The sequence below is a fragment of the Pipistrellus hanaki genome, assembly GCF_964339955.1.
Source record: "Pipistrellus hanaki genome assembly, chromosome: 6".
Lineage (NCBI taxonomy): Eukaryota > Metazoa > Chordata > Mammalia > Chiroptera > Vespertilionidae > Pipistrellus > Pipistrellus hanaki.
The window spans coordinates 17,773,187-17,786,668 of NC_140508.1; the positions used below are offsets into that span (position 1 = coordinate 17,773,187).

A 13,482-nucleotide genomic window follows, 5' to 3' on the forward strand; every position below is an offset into this window, starting at 1 on the left:
TTATGTAGCCCAACATATGAGTATTCATCATCAGTGGGCTAATTCAAAGGAACCTCAGGTTAGTCAGGTATTGACATCACATGAGTTCAGAGCAGGTCAGTTCCTGTCCACTAAAAAATTACACAAAAACTTCAGATTTCTTAGCTTTTTCAGATTTCGCAATTGCTTATTAGTGATTATATATTTGTAATTCTACACTTTTATATGTATTCACTATACCTCTTGCATTCTTCCCAGTTTATCTGGACTTGTTAAAACCATTACTATTTGTCACTCAAGGTATTGACCAAGTTAGTTGTAGAAATTAAGAAACTATAATGAAACTCCAGATTTCAAAGGAAAGGAATGTGCCTTAAATTTTGTCTTAGCTTTGGCATCTTTTACACAATCTCTGAGGCTAGTGCAAAAAGCTTTTCAATAGTCAATAGCTGACATTTTAGGTTTCTGCTATCCTTACTTATTTTAGCTTTTTACATTCTAAGACTAGTATTCTGTATGTAATAGGAAGAACAGTGCTATATAAACATTTTTTAAAATTAAAAAATATATTATTTTTCAAGTACAGTTGGCATTCAATATTATTTTATTTAGTTTCAAGTGTACAGCATTGTGGATAGACAGTCATGCTTTAGAAAGTGATCCATCCATCTTTCAAGCATCCACCTGGCATAATATTATCAACTGTATTTCCTGTGCTCTATTTTACTCAAATCATAAAGATCTTCTCCTTTGACTTCTAGAAGTTTTATACTTACATGTTTCACATTTATGTCCTTGATTCATTTTGAGTTAATTTTTGTTAATTTCAAATTTCTCCAGTGGACTGCTGCTCTCTTGCATTTATCAGAGACATTTATAGTGCCAGAAGGTTCTGTATTTCTGCTCCACTGGCAGTTTTCAGCAGACCTTGCAGGCCAGCCCCCAGAGGGCATTTCTCTATGTTTTTGCCCCTTTGCTGGTTGGGGAGGATATGCTGCTTTTCTTATTAATAGTTTGAGGCATGATATATAGAGGGAGTTCTTAAAAAATTAAAATTAAGAAAGGACTTTATAATGTTAAATTCAGATTCAAACTATCTTTGTGAACTTATGGCCTTGAAAAATATCTTTAAATGATTGCCAGTTCTTTCTGAGTAGAAATTATCAAGAATGGCAATTCTTGGAATTGAAAATGAGATAAGCAAGAAAGTAGATTTAGAAAATATTGATGAATTTGGTTCTGTTAAAACCAAGAAAGCAAAATTATTATACATTCTGTTTTATAAATAAAATATTTAAATAATATGATCTGAAAATGCTTTTCAATATTGATTTTTAAAAAATGTTTAGTATTTTTTCAACATTTTAAAATTTTGGGGGAAATTTGGCCATTAAAAATACATTAAAAATATATATAGTGGTATATATTTTCCTTTTACCCCAGTCTGCAGTATGACTCAGCTCAATATTGATACTTATGTAAAATTTTAATGTTGTTCATCATGGATTTTTTGTATTAATTTTTGAAAAAATATATTTTATTGAATTTTTACAGAGAGGAAGAGAGAGGGTTTGAAAGTTAAAAACACCGATGAGAGAGAATCATCGATCAGCTGCCTTTTGCACATCCCCTACTAGGGATGTGTCTGCAACCAAGGTGCATGCCCTTGACGGGAATCAAACCTGGGACCTTTCAATCCACAGGCCGACGCTCTATCCACTGAGCCAAACCAGTTTCAGCTGTATTAATTTTAAAAACTATTTCATTAAGATATTTGTTTTGACTACTGAGTTTTTATTGCCTCCTTAATTTTTTTTTGCAGAATCTTCTCTCTTCTCATCCAAGTCCCAGCCTTGATATTCTTACTGCCTCCTCAAAAGTAGTAACACTTACATTTAAGCTAATTTATAAATATAATAAAAGCTAACCAATAGAAGTTAGATATTCAGAGAATCAGCTTAGCTAATTAAAATTTACTTACTCATTAATTCTTTTTTTCACATTAATCAATGTAGTGGCAATCAGTAGGGTTGAAGAGATGGGGTGGGTGTAATCATAGTTTGGATAAGTTTAAAAATAGAAAGGGTAAGATATATACAGATACATTTTTTAAAATTAAAATGAAAAGGATTTCATAATGGTAAAGTTGGAGTAGAAATATCTTTGTGAATTTATGGTGTTAAGAAATACTTAAAGTGGCCAGGCAAGGCTCTCAGGTACTTATCACCACTTGTCATGTTGAAACCTTCTGCTCTTATATCCCCACTGTACAAATTTGTTCTTATTTTAAGAATTCCTTAATGTGCGTGGGCATCTGTGTTTCCTTAATATGAATCATTTTGACTCTTTTAAAAGAATTTTGAAAGGTTCATATTCAAAGTACTTTTATCTCAAAAACATCTCTCCTTCCATGACATTGCTTTGTTTTTGAAGGCCAGCCTTCTTCCTTTTATTTTTAATCTTTTATTATAAAACATTTTTTCTTTCTAAAACTGTTCTTTTAAAAATAGATTTTAAATTTAAAAATAGATCTGCCATTTCTAATCTATTGTTTTAAACTTTCAGGCTCAACTTTAAAGAAGCTTCTACACACTGGAAATTCTGTTAAGGTATTTATTTTAGATGAATGTGTAATGATATTTTTTATTAGTTTTAAGTTATTCCATAAAGTAACAAAATTAGGCCATTTGAAAAGAACTTTAAAAACCACTTGACTTAGTGTTTAGTTTTTATTTTATTTTATTTTATTTATTTTTATTTTTTTATTTTTTGGTAATACTCAAGGATATTTTTCCATTGATTTTTAGAAAGAATGGAAGGGAAGGAGAGAGACAGACAGAGAGAGAGAAACATTGATTAGTTGCCTCCTGCATGCACCCAACCAGGCTAAGCCTACAACTGAAGTATGTGCCCTTGACCTGAATCAAATCTGGGATCCTACAGTCCGTGGGCTAATGCTCTATCCACTGAACCAAACTGGCTAGGGCTTAGTTTTTATTTTTAACTGAGAAATTATACTGCCAATATTGTTAGTTTTATTCTTACATTGTAATTTATTGTGATAGACATTTAAAATATTATTAGGAGAAACTGGCTTGGGATTTGGCGTTTAGAATTCTAATTTTGATTCTGCTATATACAGTTAGGGAACCAGTGGCAAGATGCTAACTGTTCCAATTTTATCATCAGAAAAGGGAAGGGGCTGAATCAGTTCCTTTCTAAGCTTCAGAGCTAATGTGCATGATTCTGTCCACCCAGTAATCCTGTTAAAATTATTGTTGTCTCTGAATTATTTTTGAGCACTGTTGTATGGGAAAGAATAGCAGAGCCTTCCTCTTGAATATTTATTGATGTACAGCAGATTGATCTTGTAATTTAAGTTAAAATTGTCTTATTTTAAAATAAATATGCCTTTTATAATGAAAAACGATTTGATGCTGGCATAAGATGGCACCAAAATATCATTGGCAAAAGAAGCCAGCCTGGGATGTATATTTTATAGAAGGTAATTCACTTGTAGCTCATTAAGTTATGAGTGTGCGTTTAGTAAGCTACTACATTTTTTGGCTTTATACCAGTTTAAACCACCATAGCCACTTAAACTTGGTATGTTAAATATTCCTTACATGCTGAAAAAGGGAGGCGAGCTACTTCTAGTTTCATGATAGATTCCATATTTTGTCCCTCCTATTTTATAATTAATAGTCTTACAGTTAAAGCCTGTCAGGTTGTTATCTCATGTTTCTTCTTGGCCTTATTTATGTTAGCTACCTTAAATACAGTTATCATAAAAATATTGGAGACTTGTGATAGAATTTTGAACTTTCTTCTTGTTACATTTAATATTATTTGATTAGGTATACATAGTACCATGTTATTTTTTTGTCTGACTCTGAATAGCTTTGTGCATTCAGTAATGTCACTACTTAATTTACCTGCTTGGGGATAGGCCAGATGAGTAGGGTTTGTGCAGATGAGTAGTCAGTTCATTAGCAGGTCTGAAAGTATGCTGTGGAGTCCATTGTTAATGGGAGTAGCACTGCCACTTGTCTGTGTGAATTTGACTTCTCTGGGGTGTTAGCCAATCTTCTTCTTCTTCCTTCTTCCTTCTTCCTTCTTCCTTCTTCCTTCTTCCTTCTTCCTTCTTCCTTCTTCCTTCTTTCTTCTTTCTCCTTTTTCCTCTTGGCTTTTCTGAAGAGCCTCCCTTTGGCTAGAATAGTCACTCTGGCAGGATCGTACCTTGGTGTAATTGCAAGGCGATCAGGCAGTCCCTCAGCTGCCTACATTTGGAACTCACTAATCTTTCAGCACTGACACTTTTTCATCTCTTTTGCTTGTCTAACGTCTTTCATTGATGTTATCTTTTCAGCCATCTAGGTATATAGAAATGGAAGTACCGGAGTTTATGAATTCTTGGAATAGAATGAAGTTGAAAGTAAGTGTAGAGGAGGAAGGACACAGCTGCCTCTATAGATGTTTTCTACCAGTGATGCTCACCATTTAGAACATGGCAAAGGTGTTGGAGAGAATAGATGGGGATATGAGAGCTTCCCCAGCCCATTGAGCTGTTATATCATGAATCAGTGAGCTAGATTCAAGATGCCTTCATGAGCTAATTAGTTAGGAGTCATGTTTATTACTCACGAGTTCAGAACATAATATCTCTATCAAATTCTGAATAAATAAAGGAAGGAGTATTCCCTTTTTAAATTCTTCTAGGTCTTTGTGTAAGTTATAACTGATCAGCCCCTTTCATTAGATGGCTAGATTGCAAGGTTAGACAGTTAAGTTTATCTTTTCTATTATTCAAGTTAAAAAACAAAGTTATTTTTACAGAATAAAAGACCATCTAAAAATAACAGAGTTGACTTATGGAACAAGGAACTAGCAAGAAATAGCAGAGAACTTAAAAACAGCAGTTTCAAACAGCAGTTTTCCCTAAGGAGGATCATTACTATGCTTCAGAGCCAGTTCTTCAGTCTTATTTAGCTCCAAATGTTCTGATTTACAGGAGCATTGGACTTATGCCTATTGTAGTGACATGACATGAATGCTGTCCAAAGCACAGTGTAAATTTGAAGGAAGATTTTTTCGAATTGTTTTCATGGGTAATTGAGTATTGATGATATGGGCATTGTGCCTATGGAATGAAATATGTGTAATTGGAAATACACAGTGCTTGCTGTGAGCCTGACACTTTTCTAACTCACTCAGTCTATACCAGTACTTTGTGGTAAATCCTGTTATCATTCCTATTTTACAGGTGGAGAGACTAAGGCATAGAGAAGTTAAGTGACTTTCCACAGGTCACAGCTAAGCTAGAAAGTGGCATAGCCTGCATTTGAACCTGGGCACTCTGGCTCCAGAACCCAAGCTCTTAACCTTTGTGCTGTATTGCAGTATCCTTATTTACTTGTCTCTAAGTAAAGAACTTGGTGTAATACTTTACCAGTACCTTTCACCTCTGGTTTTTCTTTTTCAGAACTGATGCTATATTAAAATGCATTTCTACAAATACATATGTTTAATTTTGTTATTTTTAATTTTGTTTTAGATAAGATGTGAAGGAATCAGGCTGTTTCTTCTGTGGCTACAAGCACTTCAGACAAACTGTGCAGAAGAGCAGGTGCTGATTTTTGCTTGCCTCGTGCCTGGTTTCCCAGCAATCATGTCCTCCAGAGGACCCTGTACTCTGGAGACACTCATCAATCCGAGCCCTAGTGTAGCTGATGGTGAGTGATGTGAGCAGAGCTTACTGGTTGAAAGGACTCTTGAAGTTACATTAAGGGATTCCTTGGTTTGCCATTTTCTTGAATAGAAATCTTGATTTTGTAGATGAATTTTGGAGAGGAATCCTGTTCATAGTCACAAGAGTCTTACAAACATTAGAATTGAAAGATTCAGACTACTTTATATGAAATGATGACAGGAGAAGTTTATTGAAGTGGTGGAAACAGGAATGGAAGGGAGTGAATAGATGTTGGCAATAGCAGAAAGTAGAGACACATGGTATGTCTGGAGTGTTTTGTGGCTGTTAATGCAATTCATATCCACTGCCCCAAAGTACTGTCTTTTGTCCTCATTACTGTTGTTTCATAAGTGGACATTCAGCTGCTGACCCAAGTTCTTTTTTTCCAGCTGTATATTTTCATGCAACATTCATGAAAGGACAATAGTGGCCTCATGGGACTATTACTGGCAGCCATTTATGTCCTTTTAGGACCATTGATTTATAACTGCGTATCAGTTTTATTGCCAAATGACAGGAATTTGATCTTAGATTGACCAAAGCAGAATTTGAGAGGGAAAAGGATGGTGCAGTGGTAGGGGTGGCTTCACGGGTTTCCATCTCTTGTTTCCCAGCCCTTCATGCACACTGGCTTGGTCTGTGTGATCAGTTCTAATGGATGGATAGAAGTATTTTAATAGAGGCCATTTTAAAGAATCCCTATTTAAAATTTAACTCTTCTTAATTTCCACTCTGCAGCAAAAATATATCCAGAGGAAATCTCTCCACTCCTGCCAGCCATATCAGGGGAAAAGATTGCTGAGGACCAAACATGCTTTTTTCTTCAAATACTGTTGAAATATATGGTTATTCAGGTAAGAGCAAATCATAGATAATTCAGTGATGCTCATATTCTCAGTGGGAAAGAGAAAAATATTATCTTTTCTTCTATTTGTCCACATTTTGCATTTTTGCTTTTTGAGGTGTTTTTATGTGCTACTTCACTAAACAGAGTATGTACCAGGTCACGACAGCAAATTCCAAGCATGTACACTAGTTTGTGTTAGTGTGCATGTTAAGGGAAAAATTCAGCTTTCCATCTGTATGTCTCTTTTACTTCAATATTATTACCACATTCACACAGAACATGTCACATATGACACTTCTGCTCATCTGAGTTTTTTACCCCAATGAGCAATTCTACGTGACAATAGCTGGGGGTCCTACAATTAATTGAACTCTGATACTATCTGCCTGGAGAGAGCATCAGTTCACATGTTAAGGTCTCAATCCCGTGAGACTGTTCCCATCCCATTCAGATGCCAGTCCCAAGTAGTAAGTCCCCAGGCTATCCACAACTTCTGTCCAATTTGCCTACAGATCATAGGTTCCTATGACCCTCTCTTCAAATTCAATCAATTTGCTAGAGCAGCTCACAGAACTCAGGGCAATATTTATGTTTACCAGTTTATTAAAGAACATGACAAAGGATACAGGTGAATATCCAAATGAAGGGATACATAGGGCAAGGTTGGGAAAGGTTTATCGCAGGAGCTTTTGTCACTATTGAGTTGGGATGCGTCACTGTCGGGTACGTGGACGTGTTGACCCACCTCGAAGCTCACTGAAACTCTGCTGTGGGATTTCATGGCAGTTTCCTCCCATAGCCGTGATCGATCATGACCTCAGTTCCAGTCCCTCTCCCCTTTTTGGAGAAATGGGGAGTACGGGTAGCAGCTAAAAGTTCCAAGTTGTAATCATGGCTTGTATTTCTGATGACCAACCCCAGCCCCCCCACCCCCTCGCCATTCAGGAGCCCACTCAGAGTCACCTCAATAAAAAAAAGATGCCCCTACTGCTCTCAACAATTAAGATGTTATCGGGATTATAGAGCTCTGTGCCAGGAACGAGGGCAGAAGCATTCATACCAGAGTGTGTGTGTGTGTGTGTGTGTGTGTGTGTGTGTGTGTGTATATATATATATATATATATATATATATAATTTTATAGTGTATTACACTGTTTTTGCCTCTTTATTCGTCCCCTAACCCGGATCTCTATGCTAGTGAGACAGGATGGAGAAGGAGGCAGGCCCCGAGGCTGACTGGTGGGACCGGGATAGGCAGAGCAGGCGGGGAGATTTGAATGAAAGCATATGTAATTATCTCATCATGCCATCAGCACAGGTCTGCTTTATATCACATATTTCTTTCTCTTACATTTACCAACTGAATACAGAACTGAAATAATTATGATTTCAATAAGTGATTTATGTCTCTTAGTCTGTATTTCTGAACATTGAACATTGAGATGATTAGAAAAAAGCTACTGAGTGCTTTTCTCTTAGCGAACACTTCTCTCATCCCTGAGTTCCTCCTGGCTAAAGTCTGGTCTCTGTCCTTCCCTTCAGTGACAAGCTTGTTGATGTAATAACCTCTGCCAACCTCTGTCATCTCCCTCTGCCCTATCACTGCTGAGAGGTTCAAGGACATGAAGGTGTTCTTGTGGTCAGGTCCAGAGGAAGATACTCTTACGTTTGTCCTATACTCAGTCTTTGAGATGATTTCACAATGACAGCCCCTCCTTCATGAGATTCCTCTCATGATGTTTTATTCTGGTTTTCCTCCTCCCTTTTACTTCTTTCTAGTTTCCTTTGGGGGACTATGTTTCTCTCTGCTGTCCCTCAAGATTCAGCCTTGGGCTGCTCTTTCTGACTACTCTGTCCTGCTGGGTGATCTTTTCTGCTTTCCTCCTCCATTTCCTTTAGCCAACACTACAAACACAGGGCTCCAGATCACGGGAGTCCTGCTGGGGTATTCTGTCCTCTTTTAGAAGTTCCACATTTTAGCTCTGCTGGCCCGTTCTATAGGCATCTCATACTCTTCAGAAGTGGCAGGGCCTTCCATATGTCCCAGATGAGCATAGAGGATCTCAATCTTCGATGTGCTGGGAGACAGGTTTTCATTCTAGATGTGTCATTAATGAGCTGTGGGACCTCAGATAATTTAGGAAATCATCAGGATCCCATAAGAGGAAGGGAGCCATTGATATTGGGGACGTTTTTTATTTAGACTGAGCCCCTAAATTGGGTGCAGAATTATGTGTGCATGCCCACCCTTCTCTCACCCCCCAGGGATGAATCCTCAGAGCAGTTTCTGCCTTGGCCCATCCCAGAGAACTTCTGGCAGGTTACAGACACTGAGCTCCTCTGCCCAGGAGCCGCCAAAGCCCCTTGTTCCTTTAGCTCAGGTGTTGAACTTATCATTTTCTAAGGACTGTGTCATGAAGGAATTTGGGAAACTCTGGTGTAGGACACTCTGTGTTCTAACAAGTATTAAGACCCCACTAATAGGTGTGGCTGAACTGGCAGCCCTAGCTTCTCCTGTCCTGTGGATTGCTTTTAGTAAGGACAGTGCATTTTCCAAGATTCCATAGCTGCACCTTTTGATACTGATTTTGCATCGAGGTACCATTGGATGAAATCTTTATAAGGGTTTGTTTTCTTAATTCTTGTTTATTATATATGGCCTTTTTGAGTTTTTAAAAAAGCACCTTTTATATCTAAGTAGATGTTTGAAAGGCACGAGGAATGTTAGATTTTTATAAAGAACTTGTGAAAAAAAATAAGAACATGATGTAGTAGAGCAAGATTGTTGGGTAATTTTTTTTTTAAATACTCGATAAAAATGTTTTTAACATAGTTATTGCTTTGTTTAGAATTACTCAATTTTGTCATCTTTTGAGTTTTAAGGTATGATTTTATTACATGATTATCAGTACTTGTCAATTTTTAAAATAAATCAGTTTAGTATACATTAATTAGAAATGTAAATATATGTGTGTGTTTTTCCCCAAAGGCTGCAAGCTTGGAGTGGAAAAATAAGGAGAATCAAGATACTGGTTTTAAATTTCTCTTTACATTGTTTCGAAAGTATTATCTTCCTCATCTATTCCCATCATTTACTAAGTTAACAAACATCTACAAACCTGTACTTGGTAAGTACTGTTTGAGCTGTATACGGAGGATTTCCACAGAGAAGCTGTACAGTTCCCTTCAAAGTGATTTTTGATTATTTTTAAGTAAAATAGTAATCTTTTTCTTATACTTAATGTTAACTTTATTGTAAGAGGTTAAAAGTTTCCTAATAATTGATTTTAACTGCTTTGTTTATACAAACTAAGATATACCTTCACTCACAGCAATAAAAGGGAACCGTGGTTCCATTCTCAGAAATAATTTGCAATGAATTGTGATTTTGGGGTGTGTGATTATATTTAAAATCTTTTAATGTAAAAAAAATAAAGTTTACATTTCAGTAAATCTTCTCTTACTGGTGGTAGGGTGTGGTGACCCCGACCTTGCACAGTAGATAGGCAAGCCCAGGCCACACAGCTGCCCACAGCATGCCCTTGCCTTTTTCACTGGATCTCTCCCCCAGCAGAGACGACCCACAGATGCTTTTGGAGGGCAGATGTTGGGCAATTGGGCAGCCTGGGGACTGTAAGCCCAGAAGTGAAGGAAACATAAGGGATTTTTTAATTTAGTTTCTTAAGTTTTCCTTCTTTAATAAATGAGGACTCACAGGCCAGAAGCATCTCCTAAACCAGAGTTCGGCAAACTCATTAGTCAACAGAGCCAAATATCAACAGTACAACGATTGAAATTTCTTTTGAGAGCCAAGTTTTTTAAACTTAAACTTCTTCTAATGCCACTTCTTCAAAATAGACTCGCCCAGGCTGTGGTATTTTGTGGAAGAGCCACACTCAAGGGGCCAAAGAGCCACATGTGGCTCACGAGCCGCAGTTTGCTGACCATGGCCTTAGAGAGGTAGAGGTGAGGCAAATCTTTCTCCGCCTGTTATCTGAAGCAGGTGAAATTAGTGACAAGGAATAATTAAGAGCATTTGGGAGGGGAAAAGATTACAAGGGAATTAATCCACCTGGAGAATGTGGACAAATATTATAATTCAGTTGTCTGTGGGGCATTTATTTGTCCGCATGTTTTCTCTCTCTCTCCCTACCCCTCTCCCCCTGCCCCTGAAACTTGATGCATTTTGAAAGGCATAGAAATACTGCCGGTGAGGGTACTAGGATGTGTATTTTGTTAGCTTTGTATGTGGATATGTTTTTCAAATTTTGTTTCTGATTTCATTAGTAGTTTATGTTATAGAAAACATAGTATGCTATTAACATTACCAAATATAGAGTTGTTTGATAAGAATTTTTCTGCCTCATGTATGTACAAAAATTAGTAAGAGAGTTGGAATTACAGGAAGTAGTTATCTCAAACTCATTATAATATAATTTTCATATTGATTATGGAATAGAAAGAATGAAAATGAACCTCTTATTAATTCTTTGGAAATGGTGGTATCTGATACTTCAAAAATGAAACTTGATTTTCTAAATTTTTTCAGATATAAAGTGGATTATACTGATTCTATTTCTTTGAATTTATCTAAAGGAAAAGGATATAAAACTGAAGTTCAGTTGATTTTATTAGTATAGTGTTGGATGTTAAGATACTTAAAATGATGAAAAAATGTTTATAACACTGTTTTATACTTGTTCCAATCATAAAATAAGATTAAATTCATTATAACATATGTGAAAACATTTTCACTATTATAATCTCGTAATTTCTCAAATTTGTGAAAAAAAGTTATTAGCTTAGTTTTTCTAAAGCTGTATACCACAGCTGTAAGCAAACAGTAACAACCATCATCACCCATCTTCGTCAGATTGCAAGGCAGAATTAGAAGTGAGCCTTCCAAAGGATGGCATTCTAAATAATTTCTGGTTCTTTAATCTTAATTGCTATTGAGACAACCAAATATATGTCTGTTGGCTTGGAAACTGAAATATTTGTAGGAATTACATAATGTCAAGTTTCACTAACCTAATCATGCACTCTTTTTTCTTACAGACATCCCCCATTTAAGACCAAAGCCAGTGTATATTACCATGACTCGAGACACTGAAAACATTTATAGTACAAAAATTCCATACATGGCAGCTCGTGTTGTTTTCATTAAGTGGATTGTAACTTTCTTTTTGGAAAAAAAGTATCTAACTACAATACAAAACACTAAAAATGGAGTTGATGTATTGCCTAAAATCATGCAGGTATGTCATTCCTCCTCTTTATATATCCTCATCTATATTTAATATTATACACTGACACATACAAAATACTTGGTTATTAGGGTTATTGGTTCTTGCAGGTTGTTGGTTGTAAGGACTCATTGTTTTTTTTGTTTTGTTTTGTTTTCAAAAGTTTATTTTTAATTAAATTATTATCTGTGTACATATCTTACCATACCCTGCCCCCCCCCCCTAGAGTTTTTTGTCCATTGGTTGTACTTATATGCATGTATACAAGTCCTTCAGTTGATCTAGGTATTATCTCCCCCAGATCTCCCTACCCTCCCCACTATTATTTGACAGTCTGCTTGTTGCTTTACTGTCTCTATATCTATCTTTTTCATTGTTTTTTAAATATATTTTATTGATTTTTTACAGAGAGGAAGGGAGAGAGATAGAGAGCTAGAAACATCGATGAGAGAGTAACATCGACCAGCTGCCTCTTGCACACCCCCTACCGGGGATGTGCCCGCAACCAAGGTACATGCCCTTGACCGGAATCAAACCCGGGACCCTTCAGTCCGCAGACCGACCCTCTACCACTGAGCCAAACCGGTTTTGGCTTTTTTTTGTTTGTTTTTTTTGGCATGCTCTGTCTGTGATGCTAAAGTTTCAGAAGAAGCTCTGAATTCTTGTATTCTATTGGTATTGCCATGATGAGGCAATCTTGGGGATGAGAGAGAGACTCTGAGAAGATGGCTGTTGTGTGCATACTCCTATATCCTCTCATTTCCACCCTTCACTCTGGTACCAGTGACCTTTGAGCATTAGACCAGGGCCTGTCTTGCTTTTGTCAATCCCCAGCACATGGAAGGCCCTCAGGAATTTTGCTGGTGGGCCATAGAGAAGACCTGTGAGACTCCCAAGTGCTTTGGGAACTCAGGGGAAGGGTGGATGAGCATCTCAGGATTTTGAGGTGGTGGTTGAGCCCTGGAAGAGAAGGCTGTCTCGCTCCGAGGCGTTAGGTGAAGACTTCTTATATGGGGACTTCTGGTTCTTGCTGGCCTTGACCAGCATGCTGAGTTGGTTAGGGACTTAGTGCTGAGTAGAGCAGGACCACTTGTGGAAATCAGAGAGTGGTCATCTCACAGAAGAGTTATGGTTTTGTGAGTTTTTTGTTGTTCCTAAGAACAAGGACAAGAAGTGTGGACCACTTAGTGTTGGTTTGCCTTCGAGTTCCCAGCAGTGTGACCCAGGCCTGAGTTGGGAAAGTGCACACATCTAAGGTAACTGGCAGGTGAAGAAGCGCCAGACAGGTCCAGAGCATATGGCCCCATGGACAGGAACTGACCCAGGAACTGGAGAAGTTTATTTTCAAAAAGACTGAGAGTTACAATAAGAACAACAGAAGACTTGCTGAAAGTTTTAGAAAACCTTACATTTTTGTTACATACCAGTGAACCAAAGAAGGTAATGATCACTGCTGAGAACAAAATTAATATTTGAAGAAAAATCCCACAACACTGAGCAGAAATTCAAAGAGATGGAAATTAATGAATAAGATATAACAGATCCAAACCTACCATGCAGATGTTGTGAGGGCAGAGGAGAACAGAACAAGAGATAATAATTGAACTAATAAAAAGGAAAGTTTACCTGAGCTGAAAAGAAGTTATGCTTTAATCTGAAAA

The 13,482-nt window shown here is 37.0% G+C and overlaps 1 protein-coding gene across 6 annotated transcripts in view; it reads left to right on the plus strand.

The window, feature by feature from the left end:
- Window positions 1–13,482, plus strand: part of RALGAPA2 (Ral GTPase activating protein catalytic subunit alpha 2) — a 280,255-nt gene that overhangs the window by 51,496 nt on the left and 215,277 nt on the right. For all 6 annotated transcript variants that reach the window (XM_084887005.1, XM_084887000.1, XM_084887001.1 and 3 more), the window contains 5 exons: window positions 2,545–2,588; window positions 5,534–5,711; window positions 6,467–6,582; window positions 9,565–9,703; window positions 11,634–11,833. In XM_084887005.1, the coding sequence (XP_084743131.1) occupies window positions 2,545–2,588; window positions 5,534–5,711; window positions 6,467–6,582; window positions 9,565–9,703; window positions 11,634–11,833 (677 nt within the window). The remainder of the gene's footprint in view (window positions 1–2,544; window positions 2,589–5,533; window positions 5,712–6,466; window positions 6,583–9,564; window positions 9,704–11,633; window positions 11,834–13,482) is intronic.